The following is a 21432-nucleotide window of genomic DNA, read 5'->3' on the forward strand; positions in this document are numbered from 1 at the left end:
ACTTGTGTAACGAAATGTAACAATAAACAATAAACTTGAAACTTAAATGAATGCTACCAGTTTCCCAGAAGTGCACAGTGGACTCCAGATAGCATGACTGTTATGTAAATACCCCCGATAGGAAGAGTTCAGTAGTAGACAGGTTAAAGGGTACTGTCGTACACAGCTCATAACTGAATATACCTCTAAACTAAACTGATGTTTACAATACTACCTCTGCACATACTGTATATTGCACACGTACCTATCACTGTCACTGTCATGTTTTATTTATATCATGTTCTTACATCACTATACTTTGGTTAGATGCTAAACTGCATATCGTTGTATAGTACTAGTACTCTGCGATGACAATAAAGTTGAATCTAATCTATTGCAGCAAGCTTGTACTGTATATATATATATATATATATATATATATATATATATATATATATATATATCCCTCTGAAGTATAGCTTACGTTCACAGTAAGCAAGGCAATTCTCTCCTCTCTCTCTTGTTATCTTTCATTCAGTCTCCTCTGGGTTTTCTCATCATCACTGCTCTGTTCAGTCACCAACACATTGATCCACTACGCTGGCCCAATAAGCTTTATAAGCCACGGAGAAGGCAGTCAGTGCATCATAGTTAATCTTCTGTCACATTTACACTTGATTCTGTATTCAGTATTCAGAGCCGACGGTACACAGACTGGTGATGGACTCAGGGATTATTTACAGCTCTGGTGATGGTTCAGGATCAACATGTTGGCTGTTCAGGCTGTCTCTTCTCTGTTGTGATTGTCAAGTGTGGCGCACTGGGTTTAATGTAATGGCTTTTATACCATAATTCAGGGGCCTATATTAAAAAGCCATTTATTATCATCAACTGTGCTTTATAATACAATAAATACACCATCTGGTTAGAATTACTACTACTACTGATTAGATTGAACTGAATTCACCATTAGTTGATTAATGTTGTTCATAAATTACATAAGTGTGCTACTATCATTGCGGTGAGTCGATTACATATGAATGAATGAATGAATGAATGAATGAATGAATGAATGAATGAATGAATGAATGAATGAATGAATGAATGAATGAATGAATGAATGGTCTTTATTGTCATTGATATAGTACAGGTACCAAACAACGAAATTTGGGAGGGGGGGCTCCCCTATATATGTATATATATAGTAATATATGATATATTATTATATTATAATATATCATATATATATATATATATATTAGTAATATATGATACATTATTATATTATATTATTATGATATATTATTATTATTATTATATTATTATGATATATTATTATATTATATTACATTATATTATGATTATGGTTATTATGATTATGATGATGATTATATTATATTATATAATACACGTTGTTATCGAGAGAAACCCGCTCTACCTGGTGTTATCCTACGTCACGGCTGCTGTGAACCGAGGTTACGTCATGACTCTCGAAGCTGATTGGTTGTCCGACCCGGAAGTATGCGACACACCAGTGAACGAGAAGGCTAATTTCAAAGCTACCCGCTAAGGTCCCATCCTCCTGCCAACTGTCTGCCGTTAGCTGAATATATGTTACGATTTAAACAACACACATCGTCAACTGTGTCATTCACTTCGTATAAAGAGCCCTTTTAACGCTTGAGAGGTAAGATTTTGTATTTCTTTTATTGCAAATGGCTAGTGGCTAACGTTTGCATAAGCTAGCTAGGCTAACTCAGCTAGCATCAACATAATGCTGTTGTGTTGTGATCATCGTGACTGTGGGTCAACTGACCTGTCTCACTCTGTTATGTTCGAGTAGATCATCTCGTTGGTTTAGTTAGCTAGCAGCGTTAGTTGTGTTAGTGAAGGCCACCTATGACGTAAGTTCTCTAGGCTGGTTTGTTGTGATGACGTGGCTGGACATGAATGACCTCAGGTAACACTGACATGTACAACCTCAACAGCCTGAGGTTAAACATAGGCTTCAATGAGCTCTTCTGCCACTGGCTGGCAACCTATATTTCCGGGTAGAACTATTCATCTTGTTGTCTGTGGGGTATAATGACTGGTCGTGTAGTCTGTATGTACCATACACATCTGAGCTGTACAGCACAATTATAGCCACGTAGCAAGTCGCCGGTTTTGAATATGTACAAATATGTTTAAAATACGCCTCGATTTCAGGATATTTGGGGATGTCAGCTGGCAGTGAGACCACCGGAGGATAGTCTAGGATCCCCTCATTTACCTCCAGTGTGGCGACCACGATTGCCCCCCCAGCTCTGGCAGCTATGGCCGACCCCACAGCCTCCCAACAGCAGTTAGGGTCTGGGTCCGGGTCTGGTCCGACCCCCCCCTCCCCCTCCCCCTCTCCCTCCCGAGGGCCGTACATCGCGGTCATCACCAACAGGACCACCAACCTGGTGATCCGGGGGGCGATGCTGTTCTCCGTGGGGGTGTTCCTGTCCCTGGTGCTCAACCTGCTGCAGGTGCAGAGGAATGTGACCCTCTTCCCCCCCGACGTCATCAGCAGCATCCTCTCCTCCGCCTGGTGGGTGCCCCCCTGCTGTGGGACGGCTTCAGGTACGGGTGCTGCCGCAAGGTCATGTGTCACACACACACACACACACACACACACCACACACACCACACACACCACACACACACACACACACACACACACACACACACACATACACACACATACATTCATGACACAGACTAGGGCTATACAAAGGAACGCACACTCACTCACACCAACTGTATAGGCTATGCACATGCACATACACACACACACACACACACCCAGGCTTTGGAATGCTCTGCCCTTGGATCTTAGATCAGCTGGCTCGGTCAAGGTTTTTAAAAAACAGCTAAAGACTGTCTTGTATAGACAGGCTTTTGGATAGCCCCAAGGGCCTGTCTTTCTGTGTCCTGTTGATGTTGTTACACCTGTTGTCTGTTACTTGTTTTTATTTTCACTTGTTTGCCTGTTTTAACCTGCTGTGGCTTTCACTCTTGTATTGTGTTTTATTGTGTTTCTTCCTTGTTATGTAAAGCACTTTGAGACCCTTGGTCTGGGAAAGGTGCTGTATAAATAAATGTTACTTACTTACTTACTTACACACACATACATACACACGCACGCACACACACACACCACACACACACACACACACACACACACCACACACACACACACACACACACACACACACACACGCACAGACACACACACAGAGGGTTTGTGCCTGGCAGGCTTGAATAGCGTTATTGAATAGTTTGCCCCTGGGTCTCCTCTCCTGTCTGAGTGTGAGCGCGGTGCAGGGGCTGGTCTCAGGGGTTCAGACCAGAGTACAGCAGACCCGGGCGCCCGGCCCCTGGGACTTGTTGTCCTCTTCCTCCAGGCGGCAGTGATTTCCTCTGGTTGTTAGTGCACACTAGACTCTCTCTCCCTCGGCCTCCTGGGTATTGCGGTTTTGTTGACGAGGCAAAAGCAAGTTTATTATTTGTACAGGGTTCCCGCGCTGGTCTTAAAAAGTCTTAAAGTCTAAAATCCAGCAATCCTACTCATAAGGCCTAAAAAGGTCCCAAATTTCAGATATTCGGTCTAAAAATGAGGTGCTAGATCTTAAAAATTAGATCTATTTACGCGGAAATTAATCAAGCTGGAACCCCAAAAATACCAATTCACTTCCTTTTTTGTCTGTATGGCAGTGAAATCCCTAATTTCATCACCTCGAGGATGACAAAAAGCTATCATATGGTGTCACAAGTAGGTCTAAAACTATATTCAAAAAGGTCTAAAAAAGGCCTAAAAAGGTCTTAAATTTGACTTGTTGAAACTTGTAGGAACCCTGGTCATAGATAATAAACCATGTATAGATATTTTACGCCATTTAGATGACACTTTTATTCATAGCGACTTACATTGCAATGAGTGCATACATTTCAGTATATCTATTTACTTCTTATATTTGCTTTTATTCATTGTCATTTCTATTTTCTTACTATGCTCCTCTTGCTGTATTTTTAAATAATGTATGTAAAGCACTTTGAATTGCCCCTGTTGTATGAAATGTGCTAGGCCTATACAAATAAACTTGCCTTGCCTTGCCTTTATACGGTCCCAGCGTAAATCGAACCCACAACCTAAGCGTTGTTAGCACCATGCTCTACCAACTGAGCCACAGAGGACTACACTGTCTTTAACTTGTACCACAACCCTATAGATAATAAACCCTATACATAACACTATAGATAATAAACCCTATACATAACACTATGGGCCGGTTTCACAGACAAGGCTTAAGCCTAATCCTAGACTAAAAAACATCTTCAATGGAGATTTTACATTGAAAGTGTGATTTAGTCCAGGACTAGGCTTAAGCCTTGTCTCTGAAACCGGCCCTATATATAATAAACCATGTCCTTACCTTGTACTAGCCTATAACACAATGGGCCGGTTTCACAGACAAGGTTTCACAGACAAGGTTTCACAGACAAGGCGTAAGACTAGTCCCAGACTAAAAAGCATCTTCAATGGAGATATTACATAAGTGTGATTTAGTCCAGGACTAGGCTTAAGCCTTATCTTTGAAACCGGCCCTATTCGGTTGTAAGTCTGACGTCACGCATGGCGTTTAGCAATTTCCGGGTCCAAATAAAAAATAACCCGTACCAGTGTACTAAAGCGGTAGAATGACAGTTCAATAGTTTTTTAGACTCGGATCTATTCATACAACAAGGGACACAGCACTAGGGTTGGGTACCGTTTGGTTTTATTCGATACCGGTGCCAAATCGGTACTTTAAAAACGGTACCGGTACCGAAACGGTACTTAAATCGGTACTTTTGATTTAAAAAAAAAATCTAGATAGAAATCCAGGATTTTTCACATCAGTGGTCACTGACGCGATTTTCCGAGTGCACGCCATTAATGCAGAGCGGCGATGTTTTATATAAGGTGATCAAATACCAACATATCCTGATGCTACAGCTGCAGCAGAACATGGGGAACTACAGCACTGAACATAGGTTACCATATAATATACATGTGACTGACAGATCCGCCCAAGACACACACACACACACACACACACACACACAGTGAAAGATAATCAGCTCATTGAATATGAAGCACACAAGAGTACACACAGAACCGGGAACGTGCATACAGCACTGAACAACATCCGTAGAATATAAACTTGTGACTGACAGTCACACACACACACACACACACACACACACACACACACACACACACACACACACACACACACACACACACTGAAAGGTTATCAGCTCATCAATATGAAGTAGGCCTACATGAGAGTACAGGCACAAAACGGGCTAATTAACTGTTTACACAAGTAAAATCACAGTGTGACAGTCAGATGAAGCATTCGGTAAACAACCAACAGCAAGGTAATGCATCAGCTGAGTTAAAGAAAACCAACTTTTACCTTTGAGGACACCGACATGAGCCCTGTTTTCCCATACCTCCGCCGTTCTGTTCGTGATGATTTTAGATTATTTTTGCACCGCGCATATTGCCCTGTAATTAGACCATGCGACCACAGCTTCCGTGTGTCTCTTATTGTCCAAATGTTCCCTGAATTTTAGCTGCATGTTTTTCCAGCATGTAAATCCGTTGTCAATAAAAATTCGACTCCAATTCTTTCCCCCTGCCAATAAAACGTTGTTAAAGTGATGGAGAGACGCAAAGGAGAGGGATTTCCTGAAATCCATATTTCCCGCTAAATTCAGACCAATCACAAAACTGTTTTGCAAGCGCGTTGCCTCGCACTTGTTGAGAGCGATTCAGTCTCGGATTACATGCACTGAGTGGAATGCGGTTGCATGTAACGTCCGTTTCGGACACCAGGGGGCGAGAGAGGAACCGAAACGAGGCACCGAAATCTTTGTTGCAATTCGGTTCGGTAGGTACCGAATGTAAAGTAACCGGTACCGGTTTTCGGTACCCAACCCTACACAGCACTGCGGCATTTCGAAGAGAGTGCCTCAGCCAACGTTGAACCCGGAAACACGTCACGACTTAACAACCGAATAGATAATAAACTGTGTCTGTACCTTGTAGCGTAAAGCTATAGGCAGCGTTATTTCCTGCTTCTTTAGACTCCTCAAGGGAAGGCTCGCACTGCAACAAAACAGCTCTCAAAAACAAAACAAAAGAGCAATAAAATGGGGGAAATATTACTTAAAATAATATTTTTAAATAATAATATTTCATTTTATTTTTAGATTCACTTTTTCTAGTGCAGTTCCTCTGCATGTAGAAGTGTTCCACCACTGTCAGGACGGCAGAGCCACCGCCTGTCTCCCTCCATAGACTAAAGACCTGTCTCTGGGCTCCTCCTCCTCAGACCTCTCTACCCCCTAACACCCTACATTACCACCCCTAACACCCTACATTACCACCCCTAACACCCTACATTACCACCCACTAACACCCTACATTACCACCACTAACACCCTAGATTACCACCACTAACACCCTACATTACCACCTCTAACACCCTACATTACCACCCCTAACACCCTACATTACCACCACTAACACCCTACATTACCACCCCCTAACACCCTACATTACCACCTCTAACACCCTACATTACCACCCATAACACCCTACATTACCACCCCTAACACCCTACATTACCACCCCTAACACCCTACATTACCACCCCTAACACCCTACATTACCACCCCTAACACCCTACATTACCATCCCTAACACCCTACATTACCACCCCCTAACACCCTACATTACCACCCCCTAACACCCTACATTACCACCCCTAACACCCTACATTACCACCACTAACACCCTACATTACCACCCCTAACACCCTACATTACCACCCCCTAACACCCTACATTACCACCCCTAACACCCTACATTACCACCTCTAACACCCTACATTACCACCCCTAACACCCTACATTACCACCCCTAACACCCTACATTACCACCCCCTAACACCCTACATTACCACCCCTAACACCCTACATTACCACCCCTAACACCCTACATTACCACCTCTAACACCCTACATTACCACCCCTAACACCCTACATTACCACCCCTAACACCCTACATTACCACCCCTAACACCCTACATTACCACCCCTAACATCCTACATTACCACCTCTAACACCCTACATTACCACCCCTAACACCCTACATTACCACCCCTAACATCCTACATTACCACCTCTAACACCCTACATTACCACCCCTAACACCCTACATTACCACCCCTAACACCCTACATTACCACCCCTAACACCCTACATTACCACCCCTAACACCCTACATTACCACCCCTAACACCCTACATTACCACCACTAACACCCTACATTACCACCCCTAACACCCTACATTACCACCCCTAACACCCTACATTACCACCCCTAACACCCTACATTACCACCCCTAACACCCTACATTACCACCTCTAACACCCTACATTACCACCCCTAACACCCTACATTACCACCTCTAACACCCTACATTACCACCCCCTAACACCCTACATTACCACCACTAACACCCTACATTACCACCCCTAACACCCTACATTACCACCCATAACACCCTACATTACCACCCCCTAACACCCTACATTACCACCCCCTAACACCCTACATTACCACCCCTAACACCCTACATTACCACCCCTAACACCCTACATTACCACCTCTAACACCCTACATTACCACCCCCTAACACCCTACATTACCACCACTAACACCCTACATTACCACCCCTAACACCCTACATTACCACCCATAACACCCTACATTACCACCCCTAACACCCTACATTACCACCCCCTAACACCCTACATTACCACCCCTAACACCCTACATTACCACCCCTAACACCCTACATTACCACCCATAACACCCTACATTACCACCCCCTAACACCCTACATTACCACCCCCTAACACCCTACATTACCACCTCTAACACCCTACATTACCACCCCTAACACCCTACATTACCACCCCTAACACCCTACATTACCACCACTAACACCCTACATTACCACCTCTAACACCCTACATTACCACCCCTAACACCCTACATTACCACCACTAACACCCTACATTACCACCTCTAACACCCTACGTTACCACCACTAACACCCTACATTACCACCCTCTAACACCCTACATTACCACCTCTAACACCCTACATTACCACCCCTAACACCCTACATTACCACCCCTAACACCCTACATTACCACCACTAACACCCTACATTACCACCCCTAACACTAGGGATGCTCCGATTTATCGGCCACCGATTTAAATCGGCCGATTTCACTCCAAATGACTCGATCGGTGATCGGCAAAAATGGCCGATCGCAAAAACCGATCTTTTTTTTTTTTTTTTTTTTCCTGGGGAAGACAGATAACTGAACAGAAAACATAGGAGGACATAACAGTATGTAAACCATGAAGGCCACGTTTATGATGTCTTTTATACAGCCATATCGACTGACTTGGGCTTCAGGCCCTAACTGGGTGATAGGCCAGACCTTTACTATGCCATAAAAATGGGTCTGCGTTTGCTTGGTGCCTAATGGATCAAAACTTTTGTCTAAAAAGCAAAAAATATGTAGGCTGTCCAGTCAGTAGGCCTACAGTTATGTATTTTAAAAAAAATCGGTATCGGTATCGGTTGATCTTGAGGAAAAAAATCGGTGATCGGTATCGGCCCCAAAAATCCAGATCGGAGCATCCCTACCTAACACCCTACATTACCACCTCTAACACCCTACATTACCACCCCTAACACCCTACATTACCACCCCTAACACCCTACATTACCACCCCTAACACCCTACATTACCACCCCTAACACCCTACATTACCACCCCTAACACCCTACATTACCATCCCTAACACCCTACATTACCACCCCCTAACACCCTACATTACCACCCCCTAACACCCTACATTACCACCCCTAACACCCTACATTACCACCACTAACACCCTACATTACCACCCCTAACACCCTACATTACCACCCCCTAACACCCTACATTACCACCCCTAACACCCTACATTACCACCCCTAACACCCTACATTACCACCCCTAACATCCTACATTACCACCTCTAACACCCTACATTACCACCCCTAACACCCTACATTACCACCCCTAACACCCTACATTACCACCCCTAACACCCTACATTACCACCACTAACACCCTACATTACCACCCCTAACACCCTACATTACCACCCCTAACACCCTACATTACCACCCCTAACACCCTACATTACCACCCCTAACACCCTACATTACCACCCCTAACACCCTACATTACCACCCCTAACACCCTACATTACCACCCCCTAACACCCTACATTACCACCCCTAACACCCTACATTACCACCCCTAACACCCTACATTACCACCCCTAACACCCTACATTACCACCACTAACACCCTACATTACCACCACTAACACCCTACATTACCACCCCTAACACCCTACATTACCACCCCCTAACACCCTACATTACCACCCCTAACACCCTACATTACCACCCCCTAACACCCTACATTACCACCCCTAACACCCTACATTACCACCCCTAACACCCTACATTACCACCCCTAACACCCTACATTACCACCCCTAACACCCTACATTACCACCCCTAACACCCTACATTACCACCCCTAACACCCTACATTACCACCCCTAACACCCTATATTACCACCACTAACACCCTACATTACCACCCCTAACACCCTACATTACCACCCCCTAACACCCTACATTACCACCCCTAACACCCTACATTACCACCCCTAACACCCTACATTACCACCCCCTAACACCCTACATTACCACCCCTAACACCCTACATTACCACCCCTAACACCCTACATTACCACCCCTAACACCCTACATTACCACCCCTAACACCCTACATTACCACCCCTAACACCCTACATTACCACCCCTAACACCCTACATTACCACCCCTAACACCCTACATTACCACCACTAACACGCTACCTTACCACCACTAACAACCTACATTACCACCCCCTAACACCCTACATTACCACCCCTAACACCCTACATTACCACCCCTAACACCCTACCTTACCACCACTAACATCCTACATTACCATCTCTAACACCCTACATTACCACCCCTAACACCCTACATTACCACCCCTAACATCCTACATTACCACCTCTAACACCCTACATTACCACCCCTAACACCCTACATTACCACCCCTAACACCCTACATTACCACCCCTAACACCCTACATTACCACCCCTAACACCCTACATTACCACCCCCTAACACCCTACATTACCACCCCTAACACCCTACATTACCACCCCTAACACCCTACATTACCACCCCTAACACCCTACATTACCACCACTAACACCCTACATTACCACCACTAACACCCTACATTACCACCCCTAACACCCTACATTACCACCCCCTAACACCCTACATTACCACCCCTAACACCCTACATTACCACCCCCTAACACCCTACATTACCACCCCTAACACCCTACATTACCACCCCTAACACCCTACATTACCACCCCTAACACCCTACATTACCACCCCTAACACCCTACATTACCACCCCTAACACCCTACATTACCACCCCTAACACCCTACATTACCACCCCTAACACCCTATATTACCACCACTAACACCCTACATTACCACCCCTAACACCCTACATTACCACCCCCTAACACCCTACATTACCACCCCTAACACCCTACATTACCACCCCTAACACCCTACATTACCACCCCCTAACACCCTACATTACCACCCCTAACACCCTACATTACCACCCCTAACACCCTACATTACCACCCCTAACACCCTACATTACCACCCCTAACACCCTACATTACCACCCCTAACACCCTACATTACCACCCCTAACACCCTACATTACCACCCCTAACACCCTACATTACCACCACTAACACGCTACCTTACCACCACTAACAACCTACATTACCACCCCCTAACACCCTACATTACCACCCCTAACACCCTACATTACCACCCCTAACACCCTACCTTACCACCACTAACATCCTACATTACCATCTCTAACACCCTACATTACCACCCCTAACACCCTACATTACCACCCCTAACACCCTACATTACCACCCCTAACACCCTACATTACCACCCCTAACATCCTACATTACCACCTCTAACACCCTACATTACCACCACTAACAACCTACATTACCACCCCCTAACACCCTACATTACCACCCCTAACACCCTACATTACCACCCCTAACACCCTACCTTACCACCACTAACATCCTACATTACCATCTCTAACACCCTACATTACCACCCCTAACACCCTACATTACCACCCCTAACATCCTACATTACCACCTCTAACACCCTACATTACCACCCCTAACACCCTACATTACCACCCCTAACACCCTACATTACCACCACTAACACCCTACATTACCACCCCTAACACCCTACATTACCACCCCTAACACCCTACATTACCACCCCTAACACCCTACATTACAACCCCTAACACCCTACATTACCACCACTAACACCCTACATTACCACCCCTAACACCCTACATTACCACCCCTAACACCCTACATTACCACCACTAACACCCTACATTACCACCCCTAACACCCTACATTACCACCCCTAACACCCTACATTACCACCCCTAACACCCTACATTACCACCCCTAACACCCTACATTACCACCCCTAACACCCTACATTACCACCCCTAACACCCTACATTACCACCTCTAACACCCTACATTACCACCCCTAACACCCTACATTACCACCCCCTAACACCCTACATTACCACCCCTAACACCCTACATTACCACCTCTAACACCCTACATTACCACCCCTAACACCCTACATTACCACCTCTAACACCCTACATTACCACCTCTAACACCCTACATTACCACCCCTAACACCCTACATTACCACCCCCTAACACCCTACATTACCACCCCTAACACCCTACATTACCACCCTTAACACCCTACATTACCACCCCCTAACACCCTACATTACCACCCCTAACACCCTACATTACCACCCCTAACACCCTACATTACCACCCCTAACACCCTACATTACCACCCCTAACACCCTACATTACCACCCATAACACCCTACATTACCACCCCCTAACACCATACATTACCACCCCTAACACCCTACATTACCACCCCTAACACCCTACATTACCACCCCCTAACACCCTACATTACCACCTCTAACACCCTACATTACCACCCCTAACACCCTACATTACCACCCCTAACACCCTACATTACCACCCCTAACACCCTACATTACCACCACTAACACCCTACATTACCACCTCTAACACCCTACATTACCACCACTAACACCCTACATTACCACCCCCTAACACCCTACATTACCACCCCTAACACCCTACATTACCACCCCTAACATCCTACATTACCACCCCCTAACACCCTACATTACCACCCCTAACACCCTACATTACCACCCCTAACACCCTACATTACCACCCCTAACACCCTACATTACCACCCCTAACACCAGGGGCGGATTTAGGATCGTAGGAGATCCGGGGCTTAGCCCAGAGGGAGAATATAATGTGCGCGCGGAGTGCGCCGGAAAATGTTGCCTTCAACCTTCAACTTACCACCACCTTAAAGCGGACAAAAGGCACTGGAGAACACATATACATTCACACCCTTTAATGAAGCAAACTAATTGTGGTGGTTCTGGGCACAGAGGGAGGTCAGCACACGTAGCTCCCCCTGCCAGTCACCATCATTTATATTTGTATAGAATTACATAATTGATGGGCTGAGGCTAGTTATGTTACAGTATGTATATCAGGGCAGACTCTGTGCTCACCACTTATATTGTATTTAGAGTCTTGTCCTGTGTTATATGACGATATATTACATTTATTGTTGGCCTGTGTATAGTACTGTGAAATCAAATCCCCCCTGGGACATTAAACAAACTTAGTTAGTTAGCGTTACATCTTAGGATAGATTTGAGTCATGTTCTGTATACATACATACTACCATAAGGGCATACTTAATGTGGTTACTCCATGTTTACTAGCTGTAACATTAACGTTACATCATTCTTTTTCACTTGTTACTCAGTCAACCAGAGTGCAGATATCAAAGACTATCAGCCTGTTATTCACTTTATTTGTATAAGTATTATCCTTTGTTTGATTTCTTACCATGTACCGTAACAGTACCTTGCTATGTTTCATTTTCATTATAACATAACGTTATGTTATGATAGCCAGCTAGCATTAGCAAACCGGAAAAGTAGTGTCAGTGAGTCAGTCACCTTTCTAATAAGATTCACAAACCTGAAACATCATCTATGTCATCACTGCTGGTGATGTCATTGTTGTCAGCTGCTGATACGGCTGCTGCAACAGTTCTTGGCGCTTGTTTTGTTGAAAACAACTTTCGGATATCCATCCTTACAATTTTGCAAGTCAGGCACTGATTGAGATCACTTCTTCTTCAGGGCAGGGTAGGCTACGCAGTATGCAGGCTAATGTCGCGCAGCTGCTGCCTCTCTGTTGGACTCCGGTACTGCACGTTACTCACGAGTTTTTTTTTAATTATTATTATTTTAAATTTTTTTTAAGTAAAACATTCGGGGCTTTTCAGAAAACATCCGGGGCTTGAGCCCCAGTAGCCACCCCCTAGCGCCGCCCCTGCCTAACACCCTACATTAGCACCACTGTGTGTGAGTGTGAGTGTGAGTGTGCGTTAGGGATGGACGGTTTCCAATTATTGAAACCGAAAAACCGTCAGAGAGTAAAACCGGGGTTTTCCGGTTAACCGAAAAATACATTGAGAAAAAAAAAAAAAAAAAAAAAAATTTAAGAAGGGAAAAAAAAGAGCGCCAATTTCAAATTATTGAGCCCTACTGCTACAATACACTCATGTCGAACACCATTAAAACACCGTAAGCACAGTCGCAACACATTTAGGCTACTTAGTTTCACAAATATAAGTGGAAAGGCAGACTTTTGTAAGCTACACCATACATGAAAACACATGAACACTTAACACACCAGCTCCGCTGATCCAGGGTGCACGCCTGCACGGAAGATCATCTCTTGGAACAGCGTCTTCATTGAATGAACTGCTTTCTCAATATCTTGGTTCTTAGACAAAGTTTCAGCTGCTGCTCAATGTATTTAAATATTTGAATACTGCTCAATAATCACTGAAATATTAGACTTAGAATTATGCAGTGAACATACTTAAAGCTTTTCATAAAAACCACATGCCGCGAGACTGACTCGTCCTGAACTGTCGTAAGTCAATCAACAAAGAATGCCCCATCAAAATAAAAGTGCCCATGGTAGAGCTGTCAAAATAGAGCTTTCAAAATAAATGTACTAATACAGATAGAGATAAATACAGAACTACCTTTGCGTCACTGTGACCGCGTATCTTCTGAGACATGCGTTCTGTCATCACTTTCAGTAGCGCCTTCACACACAGTGGCGCTGTGCACAAACACTCTTGATCCGTATAGCTCTTGTTTTATTATATTGTGGTTTAGTAAATACTGCACTTGGAGTTACATTCAATGCATGATTTGTGCTATAGAACATAAATAAAGTTTGATTGATTGATTGATATCAAATCAAATCACATTTTATTTCTATAGCGCATTTCTCACAAAAATGACCCAATGCGCTTTACAGAGAGCAGCGAAAATGATCTTATTAAATGTAAGCGAGTAATTGTAAAAAAAACTTTCCTGTCTACCAATAACTGAAGGCAACTATCTTTCCCATAGAGTGATTCGTTACCCTTAAATATAATCCCAATTAGATATTAATCCTCAGTTATTCTTCACAACTGACCAAACCTCTCACTCATTGCACGGCAGATTCAGACTGTATCATTGTTATTTTCACACACGACAAACATGTGACATGTTCCAGTTTTATTCTTATTCTATTTTATTCTTTAAAAAAAAAAAAAAAAAAAAAACGGTTTCAGACGGTTTTGATAAAAAAACGTTTCTATTTTTATAAACCCCGGTTTTCGGTTTAACCGAAAAACCGTCCATCCCTAGTGTGCGTGTGCGTGTGTCTTCCAGAAACCTCCTTTTCTGGAGGTTGGCTCTGCTCTCTCGTGGCGTGGTGTTGTGTGTGATGCTGTCCCTCCCTTCAGGCCAGTCAAAGGGGAACAGCTCAACAACAGAGAGCAGCTTCACAGAGAGTCTGTGTCATCAGAATAGCGTTGTAGCTATTCAACATCCAACAGCCTTTTCTCTCCCCAACAATACTCAATACTCTCACTGGCATGTCGGACCCTGCTGCAGCAGCAATAAACCCAATTGTTTTCTCTCTCTCTCTCCCCCCCCCCCCCCCCTCACCAGCGATCATCGGCCTGCTGTACCCCTGCATCGACAGTCGCCTGGGGGAGCCCCACAAGTTCAAGCGGGAGTGGTCCAGTGTGATGCGATGCGTGGCCGTGTTCGTGGGAATCAACCACGCCAGCGCTGTATCCTTCTGCCTGCTGGCCCACACGGCCAACTGTCACTCAAGAGCCGTCGTCACGACAGCCGTTGTCATGACAGCCCTTGTTGTGACAGGTGATGTTATCGCTGTGCCCCGTTTGCTGATAATATGGTTACACACTTAACAGGTGCGCAGAGGTGTACACAGGATCAGGATTGGATAGACCAATTAGATTTTTCTTTTATCGAATCAGTTTAACAAGTGTGTAGTCGTTCTTCCAGTGACGTGACACCCCTCAACCACACACACCTTTATTACACATAGTTCTGAGGGGCAACTGCTTTGTTCACACCAGTTAGGGCCAATCCCAATTCCCTTTTCTACCCCTATGGCTCGTTTTCGAGTGTCACTCGATTCGAAGGCAAGGCCTTCGAATACGTCACAAGCCCTACCCCTTGAAATCTAAGCCCTATGAATTGGGACAGCCCTTCACGGCGCCTACGTCATCAACAGTGGTTTAGACGCGGTACGGGTGACGCGTTGTGTTGCCGGCGAATTCTCACATCTCCTGTGACCGGAGGAGATAGCAAAGATGGCGGCCGTTAGCATCACAAACACTATGCTAACAACACTATGATAACATCCTCCGTAGTATCTAGGATAAACGGGTTATTTTGATAAACTGGACACATTTTGTGAATATATATGGTTACTTTCTCGCCTGAAAACATAAAAACTTCATAAAATGACATTAACACTTGTAGAGCCAAATTACAGATTGTAGCCAATGGCGGCCAAAATTGAGGATTTTATATTTGTAGATGATTCGCAATGCATCCTGGTATCAAGGGGTAGCGTACCCCTAGCCCTTCGAAGCTAGTCTGGTCCTGGAATCGCTCGAAACGAAGTAATAGTTAGCCCTCCCCCTTACCCCTAGCCCTCGATGAAATATGAATTGGGACAGCCCTCCCCCTAAACGTGAACGCGCAAATCGAGCCATAGGGGTGAAAACGAAGGGCTAGGGGTGAATTGGGATTGGCCCTTACTCAGAGTCAGAAACACAGCCATACGCGTCCCCTGTGTAGATAAGAATCTCTTCTGTCCCAGAGTGACTTACATGCAGTGAGTGCGTACATTTCTCAGTATGGATAGTCCCCGTGGGAACCCAACAACCCTAAAGCCCAATTTATACTTCTGCGTCGAATTTATTGTTATGCTTGTTGTAAAGAAAATTTCTATAATGCATTGAAATGACATTAAACTAAAATAATTAGATGGTTATCATAACTTTTCAAATCTTTATTAATAAGTCATTACAGAAAAAGTAATTTCTGTCATGGCTTCCGCATTTACAAGAGAGTCGGAATGTGACGCTACCAAGCGGACCAATTACAGTTCTTATAGATAACTTCACATTAAATATGTCTTATCATCATCCGCTGTCAAACGCCACAGGTAATCATTTATTTCTAAATAAACAGGATTGTACTGTACATCTCGTAAATGTGAATCGCACTCCTTATGGGAAGGCTGTGCTTGACGCTTCCATGGGGCGCTCCGTTGGAACGGTGTACTCATAGTGGCATATTAGCGATTTTTTGGTTATGCTTGTTGTAAATAAAAGTTCTATGATGCATTGAAATGACATTAAACTAAGATAATACGATGGTTATCATAATTTATCGTAGGCTACGCCGTAGATTTTACGCAGAAGTATAAATTGGGCTTAAGCGTTGTTAGTGCCGTGCTCTAACGCCCAATACTCAGCCCCCCCCAAATACTCAGCCCCCCCCAAATACTCAGCCCCCCCCAAGTACTCAGCCAGAAGTCCTTCACCCTGGGGCGCTTGGAGGCGTAGCTCACTGAGGCGTCAGCCATGTAACCGCAGGGTTCCTGGTTCGATTCTGGCCGTCAACATATCCTGCATGTCATCCCTCCTCTCTCAGAAACACCAGCACCATTGCTGGTTTCCTGTCAATGTAGCTGCCTTGTCAATGTAGCTGCCTTGTCAATGTAGCTGCCTTGTCAATGTAGCTGCTTTGTCAATGTAGCTGCCTTGTCAATGTATGCTGCCTTGTCAATGTAGCTGCCTTGTCAATGGAGCTGCCTTGTCAATGTAGCTGCCTTGTCAATGTATGCTGCCTTGTCAATGTAGCTGCCTTGTCAATGTAGCTGCCTTGTCAATGTAGCTGCCTTGTCAATGTAGCTGCCTTGTCAATGTCTGCTGCCTTGTCAATGTATGCTGCCTTGTCAATGTCTGCTGCCTTGTCAATGTATGCTGCCTTGTCAATGTCTGCTGCCTTGTCAATGTATGCTGCCGTGTCAATGTCTGCTGCCTTGTCAACGTATGCTGTCATGTCAAAGAATCTATGTCCGCTCAGTAGGGGAGCGCGGGGTATGTTGTCACACGCTGTCTTAACATTTACTGGGCACAATACATCACAATAGTATAAATGTCATACCAAATGAAAGAAGGAAGTCTTGGGCACATATTTTGTATTGATTATATATTCATATCTTATTTCAGTACAGAGCTGTAGACCGTTAAATAGAGAGTGTGAGAACAATTTGCCCCATCAGCAGGTAAATTGTTAGACTATGTCGGGTTTGATTATCAACAAATAAGAAGACAACTAATTAATTGTGAATATTGATTATAATTTCAAATTCCAAAACCAAATTCAACTTCATTAAATAACTCAAAATTAAAACAATCATGCCTAGAGAATCTGCCATCATGCCTTTGAATCAAAACATTAATGCTGACACGACCCCTTTACTTTAAACGTTGTAATCGAACGTTCTCTGGCGTGCACCTAGATCCACAGTAAATGTTGCAATTGGAATGTAATGTATTACTGGCTTGTAGTGTGTTAGTAGACAGACACACACACACACACACGTCGTCATATTTGGACAAGTAACTTGAGCTCTCGGACAAGTAAACGATAAGTTCACAGGACAAGTACCTGAAAAAGCTTAATGTCGAGCCCTGGCTGACGTTGCGATCATTAGACGCCGGCTCTACCTCCTGAGCCCCTGCCGCCCCGGCAGTATAAATATCTAACATATGTAAGAAGTGTTCCTTAACCCCGCCTCTCTCAGAAAGTGGACTTTGCCAACAACGTGCAGCTGTCCCTGACGCTGGCGGCGCTGTCCGTGGGTCTGTGGTGGACGTTCGACCGCTCCCGCAGTGGCTTCGGCCTGGGCGTCGTCATCGCCTTCCTGGCTACGCTGGCCACACAGCTGCTGGTCTACAACCAGGTGTTCCAGTGAGTAGACAGGCCCCCCGCCACCCATACCCCCATCCAACACTCCCCCCCTAGCCTCTACACCATAACCAGGTCTTTCAGTTATTGTGTGTCTCGCCTCCTCCTCCTCTCCTCCTCCTCCTCACCCCCTCCCCTCCTCTCCTCTCTCAGGTACACGTCTCCAGACTTCCTGTACATCCGCTCCTGGCTGCCCTGCATCTTCTTCGCTGGTGTGATCACCATGGGGAACATCGGCCGGCAGCTAGCCATGGTGAGCAGGCTCACGTTTAGGACAGACGATTTAGATTCAACACTTATTTTTTGTCATCGCACAGAGTACGACGTAGTGTTTTGTTTTGTTTTGCTCTAGGCACAGGCTCAGCCATAGTCAGCGCCCCTGGAGCAATTAGGGGTTACGTGCCTTGCTCAAGGGCACAACGGCAGTGGTAGGCACCTTAGATATGACGCCAGCAACCTTCCAACTCACACGCAGCTCCCTCCTGAGGCGGCGATCGAACCAGCGACCCCCCCCCCCTCCCCACCTCGTTTAGTAATCACTGTCAATGTCAAAGCAATTTCTTGCATAGGACTTCTATGGTGTGAGTCTTAGGGGGGAAAAGCTGTCAGTTGGACAACTGTCTTTCTAACAAGTGCCATGCTTGTAGATAGGAATTCTAACTAGCCTGGATCACTTTGAATTTAGTCGTAAGAAGGCCTTGGCGTTGATATTCAACTGGCACGTTGCTCACCCTCTCTTTTCCCACCCTCCCTCTCTTTTACATTTTACATTTACATTTACATTTTTGGCATTTAGCAGACGCCTTATTCCAAAGCTTAGCCAAATACATTTGACTAAGCAAGTGAATCATCAATCCACCAGTCGTAGCAGGAAGAGTAATCTAGCTCAGGCCCGGGGGCCATTGATAGAAGGAAAAACCTTCTTCTAAACCTAGACTTTTTAAAAAATATATATATATAGACACTGGTGAAACAGAGAAACAGTACAAGGAGGGCAATAGACGTTTTTAGGGGACACAGTAGAGGGGTAAAGCGGGTGTCTTCAGGAGACGCAGTGCTGGGGGGCAGTAGAAGTCTCAGGAGGAGCAGTTAAGGTAATAACCTTTTCCCCCCTCCTTCTTCTTCCTCCTCAGTACGAGTGTAAAGTCGTCCAGGAGAAGACTCATCAAGACTGACGCGTCAGTCGGCTACGTGGAAACAACCGTAGCTCAAACGGACTTATCGAAGCAGCAAAAAAGCCAAAAGAGGGATTTAAGAAAAGGACGTCTGAACGCAACCATCGGATGGGGATTGGTCAACCCTGGCAGCAGCCATCGTGCTTCCGATTGGCTGTGGGAACATTTCTTTGGTGGACGACGAAATAGTAGTGTTTTGATTGGTTGTTGTCTTATTCAGGGCTCACGGAAGCACCAGCAACATTATAAACATTCAGTCTGTTGATACGAGGAGATGAAGAACACACGCTGCTGTTGTGGGGTCCTGTGTGTGTGGGGGGTGGGGGGGTGGGGGCTTTCTAAGACGCAATCTGTGATTGCAACTGGACCGGAACCAGACTGGCATTCTACACCTCAGCAGCACTAGTGGGTAGACACCTTTGGCTCCCATGTGCCAAACACACACACACACACGCACACACACACACACACACACACACGCACAAACAATCACACACACAGGCACACACGCACAAACAATCACGCACACGCACACACACACACACACACAGGGATAAATTTTTACTCATTTTCTTTTCTTAACGACTTAATTCTCTCCATCGTACGACTATTAGTACAACAATCTATAGCCTATATATCTGTACCTCTCCTACATCTTTAGTCTATATATATATATATATATATATATATACACACATTGAGTGAGACGTATTTCCTGCTTTTGCTAAGTATATCCATATATTTACTAGTTTTTTTTTGTTTGTTTTTGAGAGGCCTCTACCGTATGTCTGTCTGAGGTGAAAGGCGGTGCGGTATTCGGTTGTTAAGTCGTGACGTGTTTCCGGGTCCAACGTTGGCTGAGGCGCTCTCTTCGAAATGCCGCAGTAATAATAATAATAATTCATTATATTTGTATAGCGCTTTTGCGAGGCTCAAAGACGCTGACAATATGGGAAAAACAGGAAAGTGCCGCGTCCCTTGTTGTATGAATAGATCCCAGTCTAAAAAACGATTGAACTGTCATTCTACCGCTGTAGTACACTGGTACTCTGGTGCGGGGAATTTTTTAATTGGACCCGGAAATTGCTAAACGTCACGCGTGACGTCAGACTTAACAACCGAATTGAAGGTCATGGTGCTAAACTCTCGGCATTTAGACAACAAGCACACTGGGACCCAGGGTCTCTCCTCCAGCCTTACCTGCCCCTGCCTTCTGCCATCTTGGGTCCCCCTACTGGAACACAACGTAACTGCAGCTGGTGAAACTGGAACAGAAAAATGAAAAATAAATGTCTACGTTGTTGAAAATCACTCAAAATGACACACTCTGCTCAGTCAACTAACACAGCTTGTTTTGTGAGCCTGCTAAC

The 21432-nt window shown here is 44.8% G+C and overlaps 1 protein-coding gene across 1 annotated transcript; it reads left to right on the forward strand.

Moving 5' to 3' along the window:
- The first annotated feature begins 1540 nt into the window (after positions 1 to 1540).
- Positions 1541 to 20369, forward strand: insig2 (insulin induced gene 2). The gene is made up of 6 exons (XM_080535758.1): positions 1541 to 1666; positions 2188 to 2586; positions 15537 to 15661; positions 18724 to 18890; positions 19041 to 19140; positions 20021 to 20369. Exons 2-6 carry the CDS (start codon positions 2295 to 2297, stop codon positions 20060 to 20062), a joined length of 726 nt encoding a protein of 241 aa, XP_080391884.1. The 5' UTR covers positions 1541 to 1666; positions 2188 to 2294; the 3' UTR covers positions 20063 to 20369.
- Positions 20370 to 21432: the final 1063 nt, after the last annotated feature.

Source organism: Nansenia antarctica (genome assembly GCF_963989245.1).
Source record: "Nansenia antarctica genome assembly, chromosome: 7".
NCBI classification, from domain to species: Eukaryota; Metazoa; Chordata; class Actinopteri; order Argentiniformes; family Microstomatidae; genus Nansenia; species Nansenia antarctica.

Coding starts and splice junctions, on each gene's coding strand:
- insig2 (XM_080535758.1), top strand. CDS start 2,295: ATGGCCGACCCCACAGCCTCCCAACAGCAGTTAGGGTCTGGGTCCGGG. Junction 15,662..18,723: donor GAATCAACCACGCCAGCGCT/GTATCCTTCTGC, acceptor CGCCTCTCTCAG/AAAGTGGACTTTGCCAACAA. Junction 18,891..19,040: donor GTCTACAACCAGGTGTTCCA/GTGAGTAGACAG, acceptor CTCCTCTCTCAG/GTACACGTCTCCAGACTTCC.